The sequence below is a fragment of the Mastacembelus armatus genome, chromosome 9, assembly GCF_900324485.2.
Source record: "Mastacembelus armatus chromosome 9, fMasArm1.2, whole genome shotgun sequence".
Taxonomy (NCBI): Eukaryota; Metazoa; Chordata; class Actinopteri; order Synbranchiformes; family Mastacembelidae; genus Mastacembelus; species Mastacembelus armatus.
In genome coordinates, this window is record NC_046641.1 from 970,639 (window position 1) to 997,363 (window position 26,725).

General features: G+C 40.1%; 1 protein-coding gene across 1 annotated transcript in view; it reads right to left on the bottom strand.

Moving 5' to 3' along the window:
• The window catches only part of cacna1ba (calcium channel, voltage-dependent, N type, alpha 1B subunit, a), a 167,068-nt gene that overhangs the window by 103,787 nt on the left and 36,556 nt on the right, over positions 1–26,725 (bottom strand). Inside the window, exons 5-8 of the mRNA XM_026322439.1 lie at positions 25,296–25,387; positions 22,962–23,114; positions 21,916–22,103; positions 6,843–6,946 (exon numbers count right to left, since the gene is read on the bottom strand). Coding sequence (XP_026178224.1) covers positions 6,843–6,946; positions 21,916–22,103; positions 22,962–23,114; positions 25,296–25,387 — 537 coding nt within the window. The remainder of the gene's footprint in view (positions 1–6,842; positions 6,947–21,915; positions 22,104–22,961; positions 23,115–25,295; positions 25,388–26,725) is intronic.

The window sequence follows — 26,725 nt, forward strand, 5'->3', positions numbered from 1 at the left end:
CATACTGTTAGCACTTTACAATGACAGTACCGCCACCTCAGAGATCAACCTCTCCCTGAGATCACTGCAGCTTGTCCCCTTCTTCTCATTGGGTCAGACTATCCACACTATCTCTCATTGAACCAGTTCAGTTTGGCTCTTCTGGTGGGCCTGTGGCTATCAGAACCCGCCTTGGAGGGAAACTCCAAAGCCCAGCTAGTGACGTTGAGTACAAATTAGTAGCGATACACTTCACATCTACTTTGTCACGAGAGCGCATAGAAAAGGCTTTCTATGTTATTAATTGTTTACAGAGTCTTAGTTCAGTGGAAGAAGCCAAGGATTTGATGGTAGAGTTGAGAGACCTCCCAGCCAATGGAGGCTTTGATCTGCATCAATGGGCAAGTAATGTTCCCTTTACCATCAGTCACCTACCTCCTGATGCCTACCAGTTGTGAGTTGTGGCTTACAGATACCCATCCCAACCAACCAGAACCCACACTTGGTCTGCAGTGGCATTGTCAGTCTGATACCCTACACTACAAACCTCGAATAAGAAATAACATCGTTCCCACCATGCGGAACATCTATCGCACACTATCCAGCCAATATGACCCAATGGGCTATATCACCCCATACACTACAAGAGCCAAAATGAGCAACAATTGAGTAAAGACAGAAAATTGGATGTTCCACAACTTCCTCAGGATTTTTTACAGGCTTGGCATCAATGGGAGAATAAGCTTCCCACTCTTCAGCTGATAACACTCCCTTGATGTTACACAAGCCCAGAATTGGATAACCATCAGAGCCTGAGGGAAATACATGTATTCTGTGATGCACTGGAGAGAGCGTACAGCTCAGTTGCTTTTCTGAGAATGGTGAGAACTCACGGAAATGTGGAAGTTTCCTTCCTTGCTGCACACTCATGAGTTGCTCCTAAGAAGCAACAGTCAATTCCTTGCTGGGAGTTGTGTGCTACGGTAACTGGTGCACAGCTAGAGAACACCTCGTAGACAGAGCTTAGCATCCCCATTAACTGAATCACACTGTGGTCTGACTCCACCAAAGTTTTGACATGGATTCAGTCTGAATTTTTTTGGTTTAAGGTGTTTGTGGTCAGAGTTGCTGAAATCCAAGAACTGACGGACATGAAGAGTTGGCAGTACATTGATTCAAAAAGCAATTCAGTGGATGGGGTAAACCCATAAGTGAGCTAGATCATCCCATAGATGGAGCCAGGGCCTTTCTTTTCTTTGGTCTTCTGCAGACAGTTGGCCCCAAAACCCTGCCATGCTTGCGACAACAGAGGAAACTGCAGTTCTGCGGCCTCCAGATCCCTTCAGCCATGAACAGGAAGCAAGTTCTACCTGATGCTGGACAGTTCCACAGTTTTTTAGACTTTCTTGATGCCCAAGAATGGAAGCCCTATTGCGGACTTTAACCCTCTGGGGTCGACGCACGCGCCGGCGCGTTTTGACGCATCTTTTCCTGATATGGCCGAAACGTAATGAGGTGAGACGGGAAAAAACGGACATCTCCTTACGTTCATACGGATTAAATAAAAAGTGATGATTTGTTTTCGACTTGAATTGTTTCACTCAAAAGAAAACATTTCAAGCTTTCTAGCCATATATTTCTTATTTTTATCAGCCAAATATTTGCTGAGATTCTGGTTGTTTTATTTACGCGTCTGTGAAGAGAAATGGCAGAGACAGAAAAGTCCGAGAGCGCACCCTGTCGGCTTTCTTTATTTAAAAAAAGCACAATATTTTGTTGTTATTATGATGGTATACCACTAAAACTAGACCCTTTACAGATTTGAATGATATACTTCTTTTATCTGTACGATCAGAATTGACGGAGTAATTTAAGTTTAGGTAATGCGGAGATGTTTGATGCCTTGTACACTGTTCACTATTCACATGTAAATAATCTCAGGTGAACCAGGTAAATATGAGCACACCCCGGAGAAATGACATAAAACGTCCAACTTCATCATAGAATTTACTCACTTTTTCGGCGCGTTTGGATGATAGAGCATCACGGGCGTGAAGAAGCGCTTCTTGTATTCCACACAGAGACAAATAGTTTAGCTTGTCCTCAGAGTAAAAACACTGATTTTAACTCAAATGAGGATCGTTTGGCTCCTCATTGTGTTGTATTGTACAGCACTAATCCGTCCCATCTACATTGACTGAAAGGCTCATTATGCGCGCCTTTGTCTGGTCGTTCAGTGCGTCTTTTGTGTCCTCAGGTAAATCACATGACTATTCATCCTCAGACACACCCTCTTGCATATGGCCTTTCTGTGTCTTAGAAAATTTAAATCAGTGTATTGTTTACTGTGAATGTGTGAACAAGATGACATTCACAGCATTCTGAAGTAAACACTTTAGCCTACAACATGCAGGTCTCCAAAGTCTTGTGAACCAATGTTCTGTTTGTGTTTTATGGTCTTATTTCAGTGAGTAAAAAATTGTAGTTTTTCACTGACCATGCATAAACACTTTTTTCTCAGAAACACAATCATGTATAAACTTGCTGCTCACATATTATTGTAGCCAGTTTTGTGCTGATTACAGTGTTATCAGACTTTAGACATTAATATGTTTAAAAGACACTGAAAAAAGCACAAATGTCAGCACATGTCAAAATTTGTCCAGGCCCCCAAAACCCCCTCAGACCCCAGAGGGTTAATTACTGAGATTGAGGGCATCCTTAATTTTAAACCATTAGGATACACTTCCTTTGATGTTGCTGACATAAATTCAGTGAATCCCAACAGCTAGATTCCTTCCTTCCACAGGTGGTATATCCAGAGTCAGAAATACTAAGTCGTCGCCAATGGAGACAGCCAGCTGCTTTCTGACCACTTCCGGAAAAATTTCATAAGATACTACCTACCGGGTCTCCAAGTCTGCCAGAAGTGGCACAATCAAGCTGAAGACATACAAGTGGAGACAATTGTGATGATTGTGGACAGTCAGCTGCCTTGAGCTCAGTGGCCTGTTGGGCATGTCACCCAAGTGTTTCTAGGATCAGATGGGCGTATCAGAACTGCTGAAGTTAAAGTAAAGGACAAACTCTACACCCATCCAGTGGCATACCAGCAGCCGTCGCCTGAGCAGCTTCCATTGCCACAGCAGCCGTCTCAGCTGCTGCCACAGATTCCCCAGCCGTCCCAGCTGCTGCCACAGCTTCCCCAGCCGTCTCAGCTGCTGCCACAGCTTCCCCAGCTCTCAGTGGAGTGTTCGTGGCAGTCGCCAGACTCTGATCCTCTGGCGCCACTGTCGCCAGAGTCGCACCTTCCAGTGCGGTGCGACCCTCAGGCCCTTGAGCTCCAGCCAGAGGAGCCTCCGCCGGATAGATCAGTGCCGCAGCCTCCAGTGCAAGCGCCGCAGCCTCCTGTGCCAGCGCCACAGCCAGTGAGCCCACGGATACCATCTCCAGCTTCATCGCCTCCGGTGCCGCCTCGCCGGTCATCGCCTCCAGAGCCTCCTCAGCAGCTTCCCCGGCCGTCTCAGCAACTTCCCCGGCCGCCTCTGCAGCTTCCCCGGCCATCGCCGCCAGAAAGCCCAGAGCAGCCACAGCAACCACTGTTTCCTGAGCTGACGTGGCAGCCGCCCGAGTCCTTTGCGTCTCCTCTGCGGCCGCCGTCTCCGGAATCCCCAGGGTCTCTAGCGCTGCCTCGTCGGCCGGTTCCTCCTTGGCCGACTCTTCGGTGGGACTCCTCACATCCCAGAGTCCATGTTAGCCGGTGAGGTCGTCCCCCTGAATGACCTCCAACCTACTCCCGCCTCAGGGGCCGTCCATCCGAACTGACTTGACTTATTGACTTATGTTCAATTCAATTCAATTCAATTCAATTCAATTTTATTTGTATAGCGCCAAATCACAATACAAATCATCTCAAGGCACTTTACAAAAACTAAAACTAAAAACCCAACAATTCCCTTATGAGCAGCACTTGGCGACAGTGGAGAGGAAAAACTCCCTTTAACGGAAGAAAAAACCTCCAGCAGAACCAGGCTCAGTTTGGGCGGCCATCTGCCTCGACCGGTTGGGGTGAGTGGATAGAGCAGAGAGAAAAGAACAGCAACAATAAATGATGGTTGCAGATTGTTTGAGGACAGTGAGTTTTTGTTATATGCCTCTTGTGGCAGACTGTGCCACCTACTATTTGTTTACCGCGATACCCGGTTGTGTTTATGTTTCCTTCCTGATCCGTGGCATCTCCAGGAGTATTATTAAAACCTTGTAGTCCTGCGTTTGGGTCCTGTCTCTCCTTCCCCCTTCCAGCACCCCAACACGTAAGACTCTCTCACTCTCTCTTTCCTCTGGTTGTGGTACTGTTTACCTTGTGCATAGTTAGTGCCTTTCATTTGTTTTACACTTCATTGCCTTTCTTTTTGGACATGTTTATTGGCTCCAAATGTAATATGTATTAGATAGGCAGATGTTTTATGAGTAATATTTTCAGTCACAGGATGAAGAAATATTGTATCAGCAGGTTTTGAATGTCCACACTCAGAGAGCTTCTGTTAATTCTGTGACATCAAATTATTACAAACACAAAAAACACATTACAACACATTGTGACTGGTCCCCAAGGCTGTTATAACAGCAACATGATCATAGTGCTGTGCAGATAAACTGATCCAATCATTGGTGCTGTGTAAATATCTACTTTAGTGTGTATCAAGATATTTCTTGATAAGAATATTGCTATTTTACCTGTAAGTGAAGCTTTGTGCTACACAGGAAATAGTTTCATATTTGTGAGATTATATAACAATACTACAAGTCCACTTTAATGTAGAAAACTTGCATAGCGGTATGCTTTTATGTGTGTCAAGTGATGGGAGTGAATGACCAGCCTTATTTGGCTAACCTGAGGTTACTGCTTCTGCAACAATCCATGAAGTCATTCCACTTGTTTTGGATGTAACTTATTTCTCATTGTCAATACAAAGTAGAGTTTTCACTCAAGTTTAGACATAGGCATGGGCATAGATCTGCATGTCACACAGACTATTTTGCTGCATGTGGCAACACATCCATTCTGCTCCTACACAGCCATTTGCAAGATTTCTATAGTGTTCCACTGATTCACTACAGCAGATAAAAGGCAGTATGGCAAGATAACGATGAGAAGATACTAAAGCAACGCCTCATGTTTTTATTTTGAAGTGTTTCCTGTTCCCTGGTGTGTTCCTGATTCCTGTCTGTTTTCCTTTGGTCATTAGTGCATTGATGGTTTTCAGGTCTGTCTTGTTAGTGTTCTCTAATACATTATTTAAGCCTCCATCTTTCTTTTCAGTTGCTAGTTTGATTTATTGTGTTTAGTATCGTGTTCTGATTCCTGCAGGGGATTCTAGGAATCGGGTTTAGTGAAAACTCAGTAGTTTAACCCTGAGTTGAGGGAAACTCAGTTTAATGTTCCAGAAACAGAGATTATCTCTGTTTCTGGAACAGAAACCTTTTGTTTAAACTCTGACATACTCTATAACTAATCTGCTCACTGCTCTAGAAACTCTGACTTTCTGTGTCTCCTCCTTCCTGTTGGGTCTGCAGAAACTGTCAGACAGGCCGTTTCATTTCCTCATTCATACAGTTCATGTCCAAATGCTGATTGGAGCGCATTCATTTTCATTTTAGAAGTCTGCCTTTTGAGAAGCTGATAGAAATCCTGGTTTGTTGTGTGGTAGGGTGTGTAAAGGATGAAGCAGGACCCACGTGCAGGGCAATAGTTTTTATTAGCCTGGACTCACCAGGCTCAGGCACCGGCAGGTTAACTAAAACTCTGCCACTCAGCAGGCAGACAAACGGACATAAAATTATTTCACTTAAAAGTTACTCCTCCAGCGAGGAACAAAGGAAATGAGAGGGTATAAATAGACACAAACAAAGGACAATAAAACACAGGTGGAACTACTCATAATCAGAACATAAGGCTACCTTGGTGAAAACAGGAACCAGACACAAAATAGAAGTCCATAAACCGGAAGTCCAAAACTTTCAAACCATAACTTGGTTAGACTGTTGTTGTGTCAAGTTCAGCAAATTTATTACAATTAATTAATTTATTTTTACTGATGTCATTGTTTCTATCATCATTATAATAATAAGCCTATGCCTTGCATGTTTCTATGATATCCTTATATTTAATTTTGAGCTGATGCTCTTGGATTGCAACTAATTGAAGCTAAACTTTAGGCACATCCCACCACTTTTTCATCTGTAGCCCACTGTTAAAGAAACAAAGTGTGGTGAGTTTTAAATGAAAGGATTCTGCATAATATAACTGTGGTTCTCAAGCTTACACATTTTCAATTTCTCAGATGCCAGTTCTTTCTCCTTTGCTGCTGCAGCTGTTGCTTCTCTTTCAAAAAATGTGTTTGTGTTCTACATAAGAACACATAATACTTGATTCCATTTGTGTGAACAGTGTAGACCTTTTTTCTCTGTTGCCATGTTGAATTGTATCTGAGCTTCATTGATGATAGCTTTTTATAGCCCTTATACATACAGAGTTAAGAGTTCAGGGCTAAGATCAGAGTTTGTTAAATCTGCTTTCTGGAACACACCCTTAGATTTTGTGTGTTGTGTATTGTGTTCCTGCTCTTGTTGTTCCCCGGATCTAGTTGTTGTGTCAACCTGTTATCGTGTTGCCTGTGTGTGTTCTCAGACTGTTTGCGTCACTGTGTGCTTGCTGCCCTGTAATTTTTGTATCCTGCAGTTATTAATAAATCACTGCTCATAACTTTCAATCTACTTGTGTAAAGGTTACTCTTTGCCCTAATCCTGACACAACATCTTTCACAAAGCTCTGTACATATTATTGTCAATTTTGTACTCACCCAGACAGCACACCCAGCACCAGGTTGAGCATGAAGAAGGAACCGATGATGATGAGGGGAATGAAGTACAGCCAGTTCCACGTGTTACCTGAGGCATCATTGGCCTAGATGCATAAACACAGGGAGTAAGAACAGGACTGTTAAAGAATAAGGGCAAAATCAAACATTTTTCTTATCCATTCCTCCATCATCTATACCTGCTTATTTCTAATTAGGGTCACAGGGATCTGCTGGAGCCTATCCCAGCTCTCTTTGGGTGAAAGGCAGGGGTCCACCCTGGACAGGTCACCAGACCATCACAGGGCCACATAGAGACAAACAACCTCACACACTCACACTCACTCCTATGGGCAATTTAGAGTCACCAATCAACCTGACATACATGTTTTTGGACTGTGGGAGGAAACCAGAGTACCTGGAGAAAACCCACACAAGCACAGGGAGAACATGCAAACTCCACACAGAAAGGCCTGATGGGTTTAAAACCTGGAACCTTCTTGCCAATAGTACTAACCACCAATCCACTGTGCTGCCCCACAGTTTTCTTATTGTCAACAAATCAAAAACCAAGACCAATAAAGTGTTAGCCATCTCTCTGTTACATGGCAGTGGTGTACTGGAGAAGGAAAGGCGTAGGACCCAAGTGCAGGACAAGAAAAAAGCCTTTATTTTCCCTGGAATTACCAGGTCTCAGGCACAATACAAATACATTTTATTGTGCCTGTAAAATAAATAATTGTAGCATCCAACAACAACTGCTAACAGATGGAAATGCTCCCACAAACACAAGGGAAAGAAGGAGACATATAAAGGGAGCAAGAACAAAAGGCAGAGTGTGACCAGGTGAAAGAAATTAAGGTAATCAAAGCAAAGCTGCAGGGGACCAGTACAGGGGAAAGAGGAAGTTACTACAAGATAAAGGTCCCCAGCAGGAAGTGCCAAAAGGGAATCGTGACACTCTCAATACTTTTTGACTTCTCTACTCTGTCCTTTTCACTCTTCACCTCTTTCAGTCTCAAGCCCATTGGTTCCTCCTAGAAAAGTAAATCTTAAAAACACCTTAAACATAATTTTTTTAAAAGGTTAAATAACTTTCTGAAACTGTTGTGCACATAGTTTATTTATTTGTTTTTTTAAACAAACATCTCAAAGACATGAGGAAATGGTGCATTTACTGGGGACTCTAGTGGCAGTTAGTTAATGTACTTTATGTCAAATCTAGCAATCAATGAAATTTTACAGTGTAAGGAAATCTAATACAGCAACCTCAAAAATGAACTTTTTGTCATTATCAAAGTTCACTCTAAGAGAAAGTGAAATGCAGTGCACAACTGCCAGAAATAAAATACCAATATTAAAATTATAGCAAAATACTACCTATATTGGGATAAAGAGACATCCAGGTTTATAGGTAATTGCATGTGATTCCAAAACATAGGTGTTAAAAGTACTGGTGTAATAGCCTCCACTTCTCTGTTTTTAGAGTTTCACCAGATATTGTGGATGGGAGCAGAGCAAGTCATATTTACGTTCTCAGTCAGTTCTGAGGTTAAGAACAGGACTTAAGAGAGAAATGCCAGGCTTCTACTACAAATAACCGGCTTCTCTTGGAAATACAAGACAGTAAAAGGGTTGTGGGTGTAGGTGTAGAAGAGTGGTGTGTTTTTTGTGTGTCTGCTTTGTTTTTGAAGCAATAATGGAGCAGAAAATCTGAGATGCATGTTGTGACTTCCACCTTGCCTAAGGGCTTTCTTCCATATTAACATTTCCAGAATTTCTTACCACAGGCAATCATACTCACATTATTGCTTTGGGAGATTAATTTGGACTCATTTCTGACATTAAGACATTATGATGTGTTCTTATCCTTGCAAAAAATGTATTATGAGAGATTATGAGAAATTTTCTGATTAATGTACAATCTCATTACTGTTTTATTTGTTGCTGTTGTTTTCTTAATTAACACTACAATTGCTTCTTTTACACAACAGAATTATTATGCAGCTTAATTAGAGCTGCATAATAAGCAGCAAGAAGAAAGAAGCTCTGTTTTTTATATGTGTAAAGCATCAAGGTAATACACTGTATTATAGTGAATTCCAAAAACAGTCTTAGTTAAATCATGGCTATATTAACAAAGGGTCTGTGTTACTATAAAGATTATATACAGTTTGATAAACTGGTCTGGTGTTGTGGCATCTTACCAAGTCATTTTCCATCAAATTCAGACATTAACCTTTCAGTGCCTGGATTGTTGTCCCAACTCACTAAATATAGTAGGTCTCGCTGTATTATTTAAGTAATGATAAACACATCATCAAGTAATGAAGTCCTGCAGTTGACATCACAACAACACACAGCTGACATTTGGCAGTAGCAAATAGACAATCAATAATACCAACAGTACACATATTTATATGGAAAGGTTACAAAACTCTTCAGTGTCCCAATCTAGCACATTTGCAAGAGTTTGTTAATCAGCCCATAGCTTTTATTGTATGAATTCACACAGAGTTTAAGGCCTGCATCTCCATCATCTGCTCTCCAAAGGGCTATTTTTAAACTTTTAACCTCTTCTATCAATAGTGCCGTTACACCAGTGGAGCTCAGCTTTGGCAGGCAGACTAATCAGTATTTTAAGGCTTTACTGGAAAAACCACACGGCCAACAGGGAGCATTAATGCTGCAATATAATGAGGATGAACTGTATCAATTGTTAATATTACTGTGTTGTGATTTCTTTAGTTCAAATGAAATGTCAGAACTGTTATATTGTAGATTTAAAATATGTTAATATACAATATCTCACAGAAGTGAGTACACCCCTCACATTTTTGTAAATACTTTATCATATCTTTTCATGTGACAACACTGAAGAAATGACACTTTGCTACAATGTAAAGTAGTGAGTGTACAGCTTGTATAACAGTGTAAATTTGCTGTCCCCTCAAAATAACTCAACACACAGCCATTAATGTCTAAACCGCTGGCAACAAAAGTGAGTACACCCCTAAGTGAAAATGTCCAAATTGGGCCCAATTAGCCATTTTCCCTCCCTGGTGTCATGTGACTCGTTAGTGTTACAAGGTCTCAGGTGTGAATGGGGAGCAGGTGTGTTAAATTTGGTGTTATTGCTCTGAGTCTCTCATACTGGTCACTGGAAGTTCAACATGGCACCTCATGGCAAAGAACTCTCAGAGGATCTGAAAAAAAGAATTGTTGATCTATATAAAGATGGCCTAGGCTATAAGAAGATCGTCAAGACCCAGAAACTGAGCTGCAGCACGGTGGCCAAGACCATACAGCGGTTTAACAGGACTGGTTCCACTTAGAACAGGCCTCGCCATGGTCGACCAAAGAAGTTGAGTGCATGTGCTCAGCGTCATATCCAGAGGTTGTCTTTGGGAAATAGACGTATGAGTGCTGCCAGCATTGCTGCAGAGGTTCAAGGGGTGGGGGGTCAGCCTGTTAGTGCTCAGACCATACGCCGCACCACACACTGCATCAAATTGGTCTGCATGGCTATCCTCCCAGAAGGAAGCCTCTTCTAAAGATGATGCACAAGAAAGCCCACAAACAGTTTGCTGAAGACAAGCAGACTAAGGACATGGATTACTGGAAGTGTGTCCTGTGGTCTGATGAGACCAAGATAAACTTATTTGGTTCAGATGGTGTCAAGCGTGTCTGGCGGCAACCAGGTGAGGAGTACAAAGAAAAGTGTGTCTTGCCTACAGTCAAGCATGGTGGTGGGAGTGTCATGGTCTGGGGCTGCATGAGTGCTGCTGGACAGTATTCCAGCATGATAACGACCCCAAACACATCTCCAAGACGACCACTGCCTTGCTGAAGAAGCTGAGGGTAAAGGTGATGGACTGGCCAAGCATGTCTCCAGACCTAAACCCTATTGAGCATCTGTGGGGCATCCTCAGACAGAAGGTGGAGGAGTGCAAGGTCTCTAACATCCACCAGCTCTGTGATGTCATCATGGAGGAGTGGAAGAGGATTCCAGTGTCAACCTGTGAAGCTCTGGTGAACTCCATGCCCAAAAGAGTTATGGCAGTGCTGGAAAATAATGGTGGTCACAAAATGTTGACACTTTGGGCCCAATTTGGACATTTTCACTTAGGGGTGTACCCAACTTTTGTTGCCAGCGGTTTAGACATTAATGGCTGTGTAGCAAAGTGTAATTTCTTCATTGTTGTCACATGAAAAGATATGATAAACTATTTACAAAAATGTGAGGGGTGTACTCACTTCTGTGAGATACTGTATGTGTGCTGTTACCTCCCATCTAGATGTGAGACTAGGTTTCTGCACAAGCAATAGGTACAGCAGCTCCTGAGCACTGGCTCCAACAAAAGAATTTGAAGATGTTGTGAATAGCAGGAACAGCTTGACAGAGTTGACTGAAATGGATTCCCCTATAAGATAGAGCTGTATTATATTACACCATCAATCCATTATCCATATCCTCTTATTCCTATTTAGGGTTACAGGGATCTGCTGGAGCCTATCCCAGCTCTCTTTGGGTGAAAGGCAGGGCCACATCATTTCACAGATAAAGCTATCTTCAGGCTTAGCCTCAGGTTCTAGAAGTTGGTAAGATATTGTGGCTCCAAAAAGTATTCATATCCTTTCAATATTTGCACATTTTCTGTGTTACACAATTCATTTCAAATCGCCATTTGATAATCCACTATGTTTTTAGTATTTTTTGCAAATGTATTTAAAATCAATTATCAGTTATCATTAATTTAGCACTGGGCGGCTGTGGCTCAGGAGGCAGAGCAGGTCAACCATGAACCAGAGGGTTGGTGGTTTGATCCTTTTACCATTGATTTGAGGAAGCCCTTTGGGTAGCAGTTAGAGCTTCCAGTCTTCACTACTGGCTTTGCACATATGGATTTGGGCAGGTTATCCCATTCTTCCTGGCAGAGAGCGCAGGGTGATGACTGCTGCTCAGCAGCCATGCTAAGTGATGTTGCTGACATGGGTAAATATCTGATCAAATCAAGGTTTGAATAGTTGTGATTGTTAATATTTAAACAAACTGTACATCTAACTCTTGAACTGTTAACAACAGTGACTTGCAGATTCAAACAATTGTTGCCAACAGTAATCAATCAAAGTTGAGAAAAATGAAAAAAAAAAAAAAAAGCAATCTCCTTCCTGTTGTCTGGTTAATATGCATTCTGCATGGCCTCTTTCTTTTCATTTAGAAGAGCCTTTTGTAATTACTGTATGCTTAGTCAAAATTATCTAAAACTACTACTATGGTCTACATATGCAATTTATTTTAAAATTGCATTTCTGCTTAATTTAGCAATTCAATTTTGGTGTGTATCCTACATCATCTTTCTGTTGTTCTGTATCTCATTATTAATGCTGTCAGGACACTTGAAAAGAAGATTTGGCATCTCAGTAAATCTTTCCAGGTTAAAGGTTCACTCTGATGCCAGTTTAAATAATGTGAAAATTGTTCAGCTGGCTCTCAGATTAATTAAACCTAAGCATACTTTTTATACTATCTTCAATCTTCAATCAGCTGACCAAAAGAATAAACTAAACTTGTGCTAAGTTGCAAAGTCAGCATATCTATAAATCCTTTCACAGAAACGTAAGGAGTGTTTGTTTGATGAATATAGCCAGCAACTAGACATAGGCCAGTGAATCTCTTCATAAAGGCGCTATATTAGAAAGGTGGAGTCATCTATCATAATATAGCTTGGGTACGGAAAGTATTCAGAACCCTTTAAATTTTTCACTCTTTGTGTCATTGCAGCCATTTGCCAAAATCAGAAAAGTTCATTTTATTTCTCATTAATGTACACTCAGCACCCCATCTTGACAGAAAAAAAAACTGAAATGTAGAAATTTTTGCAAATTTATTAAAAAAGAAAAACTGAAATATCACATGGTCATAAGTATTCAGACCCTGTGCTCAGTATTGAGTAGAAGCACCCTTTTGAGCTAGTACAGCCATGAGTCTTCTTGGGAGTGATGCAACAAGTTTTTCACACCTGGATTTGGGGATCCTCTGCCATTCTTCCTTGCAGATCCTCTCCAGTTCTGTCAGGTTGGATGGTGAACGTTGGTGGACAGCCATTTTCAGGTCTCTCCAGAGATGTTCAATTGGGTTTAGGTCAGCATGATGCTCCCACCACCATGTTTCACTGTAGGGATTGTATTGGGCAGGTGATGAGCAGTGCCTGGTTTTCTCCACACATACCGCTTAGGATTAACGCCAAAAAGTTCAATCTTGGTCTCATCAGACCAGAGAATCTTATTTCTCATAGCCTTGGAGTCCTTTTCAGTGTTTTTTGGCTTACTCTATGCGGGCTTTCATGTGTCTTGCACTGAGGAGAGGCTTCCGTCGGGCCACTCTGCCATAAAGCCCCGACTGGTGGAGGGCTGCAGTGATAGTTGACTTTGTGGAACTTTCTCCCATCTCCCTACTGCATCTCTGGAGCTCAGCCACAGTGGTCTTTGGGTTCTTCTTTACCTCTCTCACCAAGGCTCTTCTCCCACGATTGCTCAGTTTGGCTGGACGGCCAGGTCTAGGAAGAGTTCTGGTCGTCCCAAACTTTTTCCATTTGAGGATTATGGAGGCCACTGTGCTCTTAGGAACCTTGAGTGCTGCAGAAATTCTTTTGTAACCTTGGCCAGATCTGTGCCTTGCCACAATTCTGTCTCTGAGCTCCTTGGGCAGTTCCTTCGACCTCATGATTCTCATTTGCTCTGACATGCACTGTGAGCTGTAAGGTCTTATATAGACAGGTGTGTGCCTTTCCTAATCAAGTCCAATCAGTTTAATTAAACACAGCTGGACTCCAATGAAGGAGCAGAACCATCTCAAGGAGGATCAGAAGAAATGGACAGCATGTGAGTTAAATATGAGTGTCACTGCAAAGGGTCTGAATACTTATGACCATGTGATATTTCAGTTTTTCTTTTTTAATAAATTTGCAAAAATTTCTACATTTCTGTTTTTTTCTGTCAAGATGGGGTGCTGAGTGTACATTAATGAGAAATAAAATGAACTTTTTTGATTTTGGCAAATGGCTGCAATGACACAAAGAGTGAAAAATTTAAAGGGGTCTGAATACTTTCCGTACCCACTGTAGCTCTGAGCTGGAAGTGGCTGCAGAGGTCTGGGTATATTAGTACATTTAGCTGGTGTGTGGAGACAGAGTGAGGCTGTTTCAAACCTTGGCTAACAGAATGGAGAGGACACATAAGGCAATAGGGGAAATATTAGCAGCCTTGTTCTGACCCTAAACATGTTATGTCAAGGTCAGCCATCAATTCAACAACAAAATCACACCCATACTGGCCAGGGACTGGAAATAGACCAGGCGCATATTTACACTTAATCTAAGACCACTGGTTTTTGACACTCTTAATATACTATGTGCTTATATTTGACATTTCTAAAGAATTATAGTACTGTCAGAAACGGGTCTTCATTCACTCAGTGTATCAGTAATAAACCTCCCTGCCCTGCTACAGGGTTTGTAGCAATACTGGCAGATAAGTGACAGTGTACGCTCTGTGTTGTATCTTGCTGTTGCCGTCCTTTAGCTTGTAAACATCCTCCTCCCCAGAGCTCCATCTGATAGCATTTGCTGCCTGCTGTGTAGATGTGAGTGGATACTGTGTCCCCAGTGGTTCAAACAACAGACCCTAACTTGCTATGATAAGTGTTAGAAAAGGCCAATGAAGTCATAAGTGTCCCATCCAAGATCAGGCTTGTTCATGCAATTCTAAACCCTTTGCTGATCATGCCAGCATGGTCAAAAATAATACCACACATTGGCATGGTAAAAGTTTTTTCAACACCAAATCTGCACTCATGAGAATGCATGTTCATCACAACAGTTTGAGTTTTGCCCTGTGTTCCCTTCAGAGAGCCACTTGGTAACACTAGCTTTGGTAACACAGCTGGGATAGACAAATAATCATCCAGCCACGCTGCATTGCTGCTCTCATAAAGAGGACAGAGCTGGGTCCCACAGCAGTGGAAATTGAGGCAGCTTTCACTAATTCTGGAATAGCACCTCAAACTAATAGAGATTATCCATCATGTGAAGGACAACAGCACCTCACAGCAATGCTGCAAAGGCCTTAAATCTTTGTGAAGAAGGTGACAGGGAAGATGTTAATAGGAAGTATTAGAAAGTAAAGCAGAATGACAATAAACAGTAGTATCTTCAGTTCAGTAAGCCTACCCGGATTTCTTAACCGCAGGTTAAAAAAAGACTTAACACCCCACTGTTGAATAGAGGAAGGGTTACATTCACATGTGCCTATATGTTCTCTCAACCATTGTGATCATGTGTAGTGGACCTAAAGCAGCAGAATATGGTCACATTCCTGAATGAGGCAGGAGTGATATCTTTTAGACAATTTATGGCTCTAAAACTCTTAGTGGCCTACAAATGTAAACAACAGGAAGATGGTACAGCTCTGCACTGTCAAGACACCATTTGATAAAGAACAGATCACTGGCTCTTCACATAGAACCCCCCCTTGCCTTACATTCTGCTTCTAAATACTTTAAGACTTCTCCCTTTCAGGCAAGACCTGAAACCTATACAATGACTTATGAACTGGTCTTTATGTCCTGTCCTTATATTCCTGCTTTGATTGCTAAATATATAATGTGTGATCAGTCTTCTACAGAGCATCATTGTCAGACTACAGTGTGATACAGAAGTGGTGCTATTGTTTATCTGTTATTCCTGCTTGTAGTCAGTCTCTATATAACTATAAAGTTTTATTGATTTTCATTCATGTTGTTTATGAACTATTGACTCTTAGTTACTAAGTTTGCCATGTGATTGAACTGTGCTGGATGGAAAAAGAAATTGTTGTTCCCGTCTTAGAAAACATTCTTAAAATTTACAACACAAGAAGTTAAGCTCTTGATTCACACATGACCAGTGAGATTTAAACCAATCAGCACCAAGTATGCAGCACTTCCTGGACCAATCACATCGTGCAAAACACAGTCATGGGACAAACCAGATGGATTTTCCCGCCCAGTGTGGCAACACACAAAAAGGCAGTACACAGACAGACACACCCAGACTTGAAGCAGTCTTGAAAGAGAACTCTGAAAGAATGAAAAAAACCTGAACTTCCCTGAACCCTGAACTCTGAATGAGAAGAACTCTCGGAAGAGAACTCTGAAAGAATGAACACTTGGATCTGAACTCTGGGGAACTGAACACCCCGAAGAGAACAGAAATGGACAGAGTTCCAGATAGATTCAAAGAAAGTTAAGAGATTTTCCAGACTCATCAAGACCTTCTCTCTCCCTGAGGAGAAGCTGAGGTAGAGACTGTTTTACTGCCCAGCAGAGGAGAAACAAGGACATTCTCCCTGCGTGTGGCTGTCCTCCAGCTGACCATCTCACATCAAGCAACTCCATGAGACGACCCTGCAGCAGCCAGATGGCGACGAACGGACTCAGGCCCGAAGCCCAAGACTACAGGGAACATCTACTTTCTTCTACTCCCGCCAGCAGACTGCAGTCTGACCAGCCCACAGCAGAACAGACCAAGCCTCAGTAAACCCGAGGACAAGCAAGTAACCTGTGGCTGTGCTGGTTGCCTCACATTAATCTCAGTTGGTCTCCATAGTTACTAGGACTTCCTCCTAAACTATATTTAGACCTCAGAGTCAAACACAGAAGATAAGTTAATTTCAAGATTTCTTTTCCACCACTGCAAACAGCCTACTGTTAGACTGATATAATGTTTTATTCATTAATTCAGCTAATTTCTCTGACCAGTTCTCCCTCCTGTGTAAATATTGTAAATAGCTGAATAAATCTTAGACAGACAACTGACTGGTATCATTAATGTTATTTCACAGTAAATACGTCACTGAATCGGGAGAACTCTCCCTCAGATTGTAGACTGATATCCTGTATTACTCATTAATTGACTGGTTGATCTGTCGTTTAAAGGATCTGGTGCCCCAAATTATTAAGATGGTTTATGATATTCATAATTCATAAAATAGACATAATAAACCTTCATGTTCAATACATGTATATATTTAAATTCACTACACATGGTTGTGTTCAATTTATTTTTAAAATCTAAATCAGCCACTTCTCCAGGAAATGTTATGCCTTTCTTTGGTCATTTACAATTAGTAATGTTTCTTTTTAGTTTAGTCTTTTAGATATAACCCACAGTTGATGATTTGAGAGTAAGTTATATATCAAAAGCATATTTCACAGAGAACATCCAGGTGTAGCAACTATATACAAAGCCTTGCAACTTGCAACCAAAATCAAAAATCATGCTTGTTTTGCCTGTAGTGTGTTGTTTCTCACATGCTGCTGTCAGCTGTGACAGGCAAAGAAGCCGATCATAAATCTCAGTTTCCACCTTTCATTATCTTTCATAAAGTGTCAATAGCACAAATTTGGTAATAACTTATGAATCAAATAATAATACAGTCAAGTTCCCAATATTGATGAAGCAACAATACAACCACCAGGATCTTAAATGCAAAATGTGCATATTGTTGCTGCACTTGGAGAAAATCGCAATTGCAGCAACTTATTGAGTCTATTGGGGGGGCAGTCGTGGCCTAATGGATAGAGAGTCGGACTTGTAACCGGAAAGTTGCGGGTTCAGCTTCAGTGCATTCATCACCCTGGTTCTTAGCACCGGCACACAGCTGCTTCTAGTGAAAAGGTACTGATGAACACACTGTACACAACTAGCTACTTGATTGGTGCTGGAGAGTAGCTGGTGAACATTGTGGAGCATCTAGCTGCTAAAGAGCCAGATATCTATCTGCAGAGCTGGTGGAAAACACACCAATGCAAGAAAGACAAGTGAATACTGGAAATCAACTTTATAAGGCAAAATCAGTATTTGTCAGGATCCTGGTTTCTGGACTTCCTGCCCTGGACTTTTATTTTGATTTTCACTTTCTTTCCTCCTTTAGTTTTTTGAAACCTAATGTCACGATTCCCCTTTGGGACTTCCCGTCGTGGACCTTTACTGTGTAAAGACTTCCTTTGTTCCCCTGCACCGGTCCTCGGCAGCTTTGTGTCGATTGCCCCAATGTGTTTAATTACCTTTTGTTTCTCCCCCTATTTATGTGCCCTGCTTCCCCTTTTGCAGATTGCAGATGTTTAGTGTCAGCTGTGTGTCGAACCAGATTCCGTTCCATTTGGATATTTTATGTTACTGTTTCATTTGGTTGTTTTTCGCTTTGTGCCTGAGCCCTGGAATTCCCAGGAGTAAATAAAGGTTTGTTTCTTGTCCAGCAATTGGGTCCTACACCTCTCCTTCTCCAACACATAACCCTCACATAACAGCTGATTTTATTTGTTTTGATTAGGGCTGTCAATCGATTCAAATATTTAATTGCATGATTGTCATGAGTTAACTCGTGATTAATTGCAACTTAATCGCACATTTTTATCTGTTCTAAATGTACCTTACATTAATACTTTTAATGTTTTTAATACTCTGATCAACATGGGCATGGACAAACATGGATGCTTTATGAAAATGTATATTTACTATTAGTGAAACTACCCTAAACATATACAGCATAAAGAACATAGACATGATATTCTGCCTGACCAAAACCTGATCCCTGTATGCCTTACCTGATTCCCTGATGGCCTAACCTGATCCCTGAATGCCTTACCTGATTCCTGATGGCCTAACCTGATTCCTAAAGGCATTACCTGACTCCTGATGGCCAAATCTGATGCCTAACCTGATTTCTGAAGTCCAAACCTGTTTGCTCAAGGCCAAACCTGTTTCCTGATAGCCAACTCTGATTCCAGAAAGCAGGAAACCTAAACTGACTTCTGAAGGCCTCACCTGGTTCCTGAAAGCCATATTGTGTTTACAGCTTGATGCGCTTCCCCCAAGCAGCTCCAAAAAATCAATATATGCATGGTTAATACTGCACATACAAATCTGCTACAATAGGCATACTGTATTGACTGTAGTGACCATAGACAGCAGTCTGAAGTGGAAGGACAACAGCACAGTTGTTTACAAGAAGGGCTGCAGCAGACTCTACTTCCTGAGGAAGCTGAGGTCCTTCAACGTGTGCAGCAAGATGCTGGAAATCTTTTACCAGTCTGTTGTGGCCAGTACTTTGTTCTCCTCTGTGGTCTCCTGGGGGAGCAGCATTGCAGGCAGTGACTCTAACAGACTGAATAAACTGATAAGGAAGGCTGGCTCTGTCATTGGCTGCAGACAGGAGACTTTTGAGACTGTGATAGAGCGGAGGACACTAAGCAAACTGTTATCAATCATGGACAACCCTGACCACCCTCTCCATCCTGTGCTGGACAGACAACGGAGCACCTTCTCCAAAAGGCTCAGACAGCTTTGTTGTCTTCAGGATCGCTACAGGAAGTCCTTCCTGCCTCATGCCATAACTCTGTACAACACATCTTCACTGTGTGCCAGATAACATCCTGGACTGACTGTCTGAACTGGCAATGTTTGCACACAGGTTGTCACAATAGTGACTTTCACTTTCACTTGAAATTTTTTGCACACTTATTGTATAGTCTGCTCACTTATTGTATATTGCATTTTTTTATAAATTTCTTATATTTTTTTCTTTTCCTTGTGAGATCTATGTTTATGTTGAGTGCCTGTAGTTTGCTGCTGCAACAGCAGAATTTCCCAGTTTGCTCAAGAGATTCTGTCTATAAATACTACAAAAAGTAGATCTGGATACAAGTAGATTTGGATACAATGAAGCTTGATAAAACTTTAAGTACCTAAAATACTGTGCTTAAGCTGCTTTCCCTGAAGAATAGAAAGAGCTCATCTGGTGCTGTGTCCTGCCACAGATGTTTATGTGTCCAATATCTGTATAACTGTCACAATGGGGAAACATTTATTTGACATGAAAGAACCATGAAAGCAGAATTCTCAATCTACCCTGCCTGCTCTCAGCAACCAAACAGCTATTGATGGTCTGCTACCTCCATCTTCATCATCATCTGCACAGTTTCTGTTTTTCTCTTGCAACCCTACAAGGAGAATCTCACTGCTAAGGACACAGTCTTTTCCCACTATAGCGGTTTAATAATTTAATCTATTACATAATGGTTTCCCTGGCATGGTATAATTCTGACTGTTATGCAAATGGTAGAGTGCTGTATTCCCTTCAGAGAGTCACATAGACTGGTAGCTTTGGTAACACAGCTGGGATAGACAAATAATCATCCAGCTATGCTGCATTGCTGCTCTCCAATATTTGGCACAGTTGAATATCACCAATATTTCATGTAAGCAGTATAATGGAGGTACTGTGGTCCTAATGGAGTGGTGGCTATGTGTTAGTCATCCTCCACAGGCTCTGCTTGTCTCTAATCATCCCCCCAAGGAAGGCTGGGAGTTGAAGCACCAATGGGGAGAAAGAGCACAGTGTATCAGCATTAATGCACAGGACAGGACCTGCCTGTACATTCACGTATTTTCACTAGACTGGTTTCTCACACTATGCACTACACTAAAAATGAACAGAAATAAAATTACAGTCAGTAAAATAAGCAATTTAGCCCAATCCCACCTTAACTGCTGAATGATGCTCCCAATTATTGGTATCCTTTAATATCGCATGTGTAAATCCTTAGAAGATATTTAAAAAATTAGCACTGGCCAGGTGATTTATTGAATGCTTCTCTAAAACATTAAAGGCCCAGCCACAGCAGCACTTAACAGTGGCTCATTGCCATTGCCATTTCTATTGTTTTCAGCAGTGTAAACAGCAGCAGATGAAAAGAATTATCATTATATCTGTTAAATAACAAAATGCACAAATATCAGTACTTACTACTCCAGTAGTTTATATTATAGTCTTAATGCTAATTAAACTGTATAGCAATTCTATTTAGAAAGAGGGATAATTTTTTTGTCCCAGCCCAACATATCTGTCTTGATGGTGTCATGTCATCAACACAAACCAGGGTTGTTTTTAAAATTATTAAAAATATTATAACACTGTAAATCACTTTAAGAAACATATTTTCCCCTGCTGAACATGATAAAACAAGTTGAACAAACCTAAGATATGAAAGTAAATTAATTTTGTTGTATAGTTTTTAGATTATTATTTGCTTGCCTTTTACATTTCGCAGTTTAAGGAGTCCGTTTGTTTGAAGTCAAGAACAAGGTTGCTGGTAGCTGAGAATTTCTTTCTAAAGTAATATTACTTTAAAATTTTTATCTTGATTGCATTCATCAATCAGTTTACAAAAGAGTCGTTTTCACTTGCAGCTCTGAGCTAAACAAATGAGGTCCATTTGATTTTGGCCCAGACCATGCCCCATCATCAGTACTGTAGCCAACTTCTGATTGACTGATTCATGCAGCATGTCTGGACATGATGAGGACTTGTCGAACTACCATGTTCTCTTCACTACTAATCTTCTTCATCAGTCTATTTATTTGTCATCTGTCTATTCATCTGTTAAAAACTTTTAAATTGATGAAATTAACTTTTTGAAACTTGGTGCTGTTGTTTTGAATGAGAAAAGAGAAAAATAATAATAGTTGTCTCCAGAACATCTTACTGCAGGGGTTGAAGTTAAGTTAATGTGGACCAGTGTGTGCTATAGTCTGTCTTCAAGATGTTAGGTTCAGTGGAAAGGTTAAGTTGATTCCTATATGATGTGTTATAGTGTCCAAATTCAAGAGATGTTCTTTCTGTAGGTCAACTTACAACAGCCTGTACAGCTGTGTAATCCATACTTGTCATTTTAATGATGGATATATATTAATATTGTTCTATTTGCTATGGTAGCTTTATGTATAAAGATGCTGTCTCAATTCTGTATCCCAACTATGAAAAAGACCATTTTTCTAACGAGGGGAAACAGAAGTGAGCACACCACTATCTTATTTGAATCATTGATTCAGAAGCCTGGAACCAGGCTAGGCATACACCCCCAATACAATGATATTATGTTAAACCCCACCCTTGGGTATCCCCAGCCACTAACCAACACAGTGCTTTAGAAAGAACATACAGGCCCAGATGTGTTTTCCTTAATTGGACTCACGTTGTAGAGGATTTCAACCCATCCCTCCATGGTGATGCACTGGAAAACAGTGAGAATAGCAAATAGTATGTTGTCAAAATTGGTGATGCCAAAGTTGGGTCCAATCCAGTACTCTTTACAGGTAGTGCCATTGGGGCAGGTCCTTGCTGGAGCCTCCAGGCCACAGGGGAACTCCTCTTGCTGTTCGCCTACAGCCACAAACACAGACATTCATACAGAGCCTCAAACACAGAAATACACAAACATGGTGGAATTTTTATTGAAGACTGGAGATGTATTATGTAAAAGCCCATCTAGAAAGACATCTAATACAGAATATATGGGTTCAACTACAGTGATACACAAATAGGCAACATTTAAATGCAGTATGTTTGACATATGTTTAGAGATTTATGTTTAGAGAAGTGATGCTGGCTTTAACACACTCTGGCCTGAACATATTCTACCTGGTATTTTTGATTTTATACCCTAGATTATCATATAATTACAATGCATTCAGAGCTTAAATTCTATGGCCTTACATTATATGACAAGTGTGTGTGTGTGTGTGGTTTCTTTTCTTTACAGCTCTTCCTGGTACACTAGAAAGCTGCTTAATGGCTGTTCCTGCTCAACATTATTCATACAGATTCACTTTTTGCACAAATTACTTTTTTGTAAATTTCACTCTAAAATTTATATAATTGACATTTTTACAATCAACATCCAATAAAACACAGTGTCATATAGTTTTGCAAATTCCTTTAAGAAATCTATGCTGAATTTTCTATAGTAGTCAGACCCATGATTTCAGGACAGTTCTGTTTGCTATGTATAAGTAATATATCTATTGCACGTCTGCTAGAGTAATGATGTCAAAATTCAGTAGTGGAATGAAAATTAAAATATGCAAAATAATGAATAACAGAACTGGCTCAGATTTTAAGTTACTATATAGTTCATTAAAATATTTGACCAATCAGTATCCATAGATAAGCATGATTAAGATCATGTGACCTCATGGCCGGATTAAGACTTGTTTAACCTCAGCTGCTCCTCTTGCTTACCTGTGTCTATCTTGAAGCAAGTGCGATGGAACTTGCCCATGTAGAAGTCGAGGCCAATGATGGCAAACATGAGAATGGCAAAAAAGAGCAACAAGCCAATCTGCAGCAGAGGTACCATGGCTTTCATAATAGACTTTAATACCACTTGAAGACCTGAGCAGACATGTTTGAAAACACAGAAAATATTCATTTTAGAATATTATAATATAATAATAATATATTATAATATTATATAATATATTATATAATTATTATAATATAATATATAATATTATATAACAAAATTTTCATTTGTTGTTTACATTACATGGCTGTTGTGTATAAAAAGTAAAAAGCCATGATGGGGGACATTGTTGATCCTGCCTATCAGTATACCAGTAATGAAGGTAATAAAATTGTCATATCTGTGGTGGATCAATGTCTGCATAAAAGGAGAGAGGTAGTCTGTGGGGCAAATGTGTGGTCAATAGCTTCACCGTTTTGGTGAAGATCACAGGGGTTGTTTCTTATCACGTTAGCATGTTACTCACTTGAATTATAAACTTGTTGTACATGATGCACAACAATTTTATCATAACGGGCAAGATAATCAAAAGCTCATAATTACTGTTTGTATTTTTGACACATGCATTCTACATTACACAGGATGTCACATTAAACATCGCACATCTATTTCTGAGGTGCATGCAGCTGTGTAAAAAGAACACTGTTGCAACACTGTTTAGTGTGAATATGTAAAATGCATAGTGAAGGGTGGAATTAATGCTAACATGGGATCTCTGTCTAAAAAGGACTAGTGGTAAAGCTTTCCTTTAAAAGAATATTTGAGCTTTATAGAAATAAATGCACTCACTCTGAGAAGATCAATGCAAATTCCCAAATTTTGGGAAATTATCGAACTCCAAGATAAAATGTGTCTAAAGGTTGAGTCATGGCAACTGGACTTGAAGTTAAGTTAAGTTTAAGTCTATACACGGGTGAGTATATGTGCCTACAAGGGAGGGGGTGTCTGATGATCATGATGCCTCGTATCTTCTCGACAAAGTATGGTAGAACAATGAAAATGGTACCACATGAAAGTTTATAAATGTATCTTCACTTCACTCTCATTTATTGGTTTTTTGTTAGCAAATGTCAAGGTTTTGGTGTTGATTTTTGTCAATGACTGGTCCAGGTATGGGTGTAGTTATCCACTCTGCTTTCTAGGTTTGAATTCACAGACAATTGGGACACAGCAACATTTGTTATACCATATGGAAGCTCATGAACGTCATATGAATAATACAAGATAATTCACAGTTACTTTATAACCAAATAGATGTTTCCATTGGTTTTTGTGTGTCAAAAGTCCAAATGTGAGAATAGGTACTCATTAAAGGCTGTTGTTTATCTCTAAGCTACCAGTTCTACTAAAACAATTTCTGCTCTGCAGAGTTCATTTCTTTTGGCCAAATAATGCCTTTTTGACATATCAGCAGTAATCTGTGTCCTGGCAGTGAGCAAGCCGAATAAAGATGGAACCTTTTCGTTTAATCTGATATTAGAGTTTGTATTCTGTAATTATCTGATATTATTCACATTATATTTTGTAAGCTTTAAAACTGTATCATTTTCAGCTTGTATCTTAATAGTCTGGGAAGTTACACAGCAATGGGACCAATCCACCCACAATTTGATCAGTTTTTCACGAAAATGTTACATGAAAAACCAATGAATGAATGGAAAGTTGCATTATTGGTATCAATAAAAAGATAAATTTGTAATGACTGGTGTGGCACCATTCTCATTGCTATATTGCAATAATTCTGAATTATTTTGATGCAATTTTGATCTTGGAAACTGGAGCCAATTAACACTCATTAATTTTCTTTCGTTAGTGATCCAATTCTGGTCAAATTTAGTTACTTTTATTTCTGAGGCATTCTCCTTGCAGACCAGTGCTATTATTGGGTGTTAGGGAAAGTAATGTGCTCAAACTATTTCTTGACAAACACTGTATACATCCACCTGGTTACTTCTGCAGTGTTTCCAGCTATAAACCTAGTTACCAGGAACAATCAGCACAATTTGCTTTGGTTTCCCATTTGTCAGCCTCACTAAGATGACACTGCACCATTGCACCAGTGTTCAACACTAAATAATTTCAGCAGACAGGTCCTCCTAAAACCAAGAATTTTCAATTTTACATTTTCTAGTTTTGGATGGATCTCACAAATGTGATACAGCATGTTATTAGCACCACATAATGATTTCTGAAACATCTTTGATACTACTGTAATTGTTATCATCGTTAGTATATCCATTAATTGTGGTAAAATTGTAAACTTAACGTACTTGGAATGCCGGAGACCAGTTTGAGCGGCCGCAGTACTCTCACTGCCCTCAGTGTTCTCAGGTCAAAATCAGCTCCCACGGTGGCCAGGATCCTGCACCCACAACAAAAGCATTAGATCAAGATTACAGGCAGTAGCAGCACCTCTCATTATCCATGTAAGTTTGTGTAAAACATTAAATTTGCTGCATTACATATTTAAAAGAATATTTATTCATTAATAAATCATTTATGACAAATTGTAGTGAAAAGTGCCATAAAAGGGTTACAAATCCTTAAAAAATAAATATAACGAATATAAAATATTGCCATTGGCAATTATTAATGACATCCAACTTGCACAGTATTAAAATATAACAAAATTACTGCATTGACTGCAATGCCTCAGTTCATGTTGAAGCAAACAATTACTGGTATGTAGCATAGGTACTGTAGCTCTATTTATATTATCACATTGCACATTATATATACATTATGTTGGAATTAAGTAAAGATTTGTTTTGTTTTCAGTAAATGAGAATAATGAGGGTTAGAAATCAGTTTTATCATGCTGTCATGTCAATCAGAGTATTTATAGATTAGATAAGATTATATTAGACTGGATTAGATTAGATTAGAATCACATGACACAATGAAAATACCAGTATAAAGGTTTTCAACGAGCAGTGCTAATACAGTCCTATCAGGGCCTCACTGGTACTGCCAAAATTATACAGTGTGTGCATTAATTAAGAAACACCATATGTAGAATAGCAATGATCACAGTGTGACAGTATGCAGAGTGGTCCTCAAGATGGTGGCGGGACAGAGCGATGAAGAGCAGTTCTACATGTAAACATTAATCATTCACAGCAGAAGTTCTTCAGAAGCTTAAGTGATTTGTTTGGGCTAAACTGGTATGCCAGTGGCAACTATGACGCTTTTCCCCCAGGGAAGGGTTCAAGCATACACAAGCCAATTCTGCTCAAAACATGTCATTCCTCTCGCGCCACACAACCTGCTTGCCCTTCATTTTACAGCAATGTCACTGGAGTAGAGAGATATTACTTTCTAGACATCTGGTTACATTTTTCTTATATATTCATTTTGCAAATGCTTTCAGGATGTTTGATTTGAGTTACAATCTAAGTCACAGTATATCAAGGAGCAGTGTTCATGTTCCACCTATCCAGAAGCACTAGGCTGCAGGAACAAACAACAAAGAAGAAGCACAAAAAAGTAGTGGTTGCATTGGTTTTTTTTTTTTTTGAAAGGCAGAAAGAAATAGTTTTTGAAGAGATTTTTGAAGACTTTTGCTGACTGAAGTAAGTTTTGTAACTCATCCTACAATTTCATGACTACTGTTTTCTGATCTATATGATCTACAGACACAGACAGACACAAGTCCAGCATATAACCCTTGTAAAACCATAGCATGTCATTTTCACACATA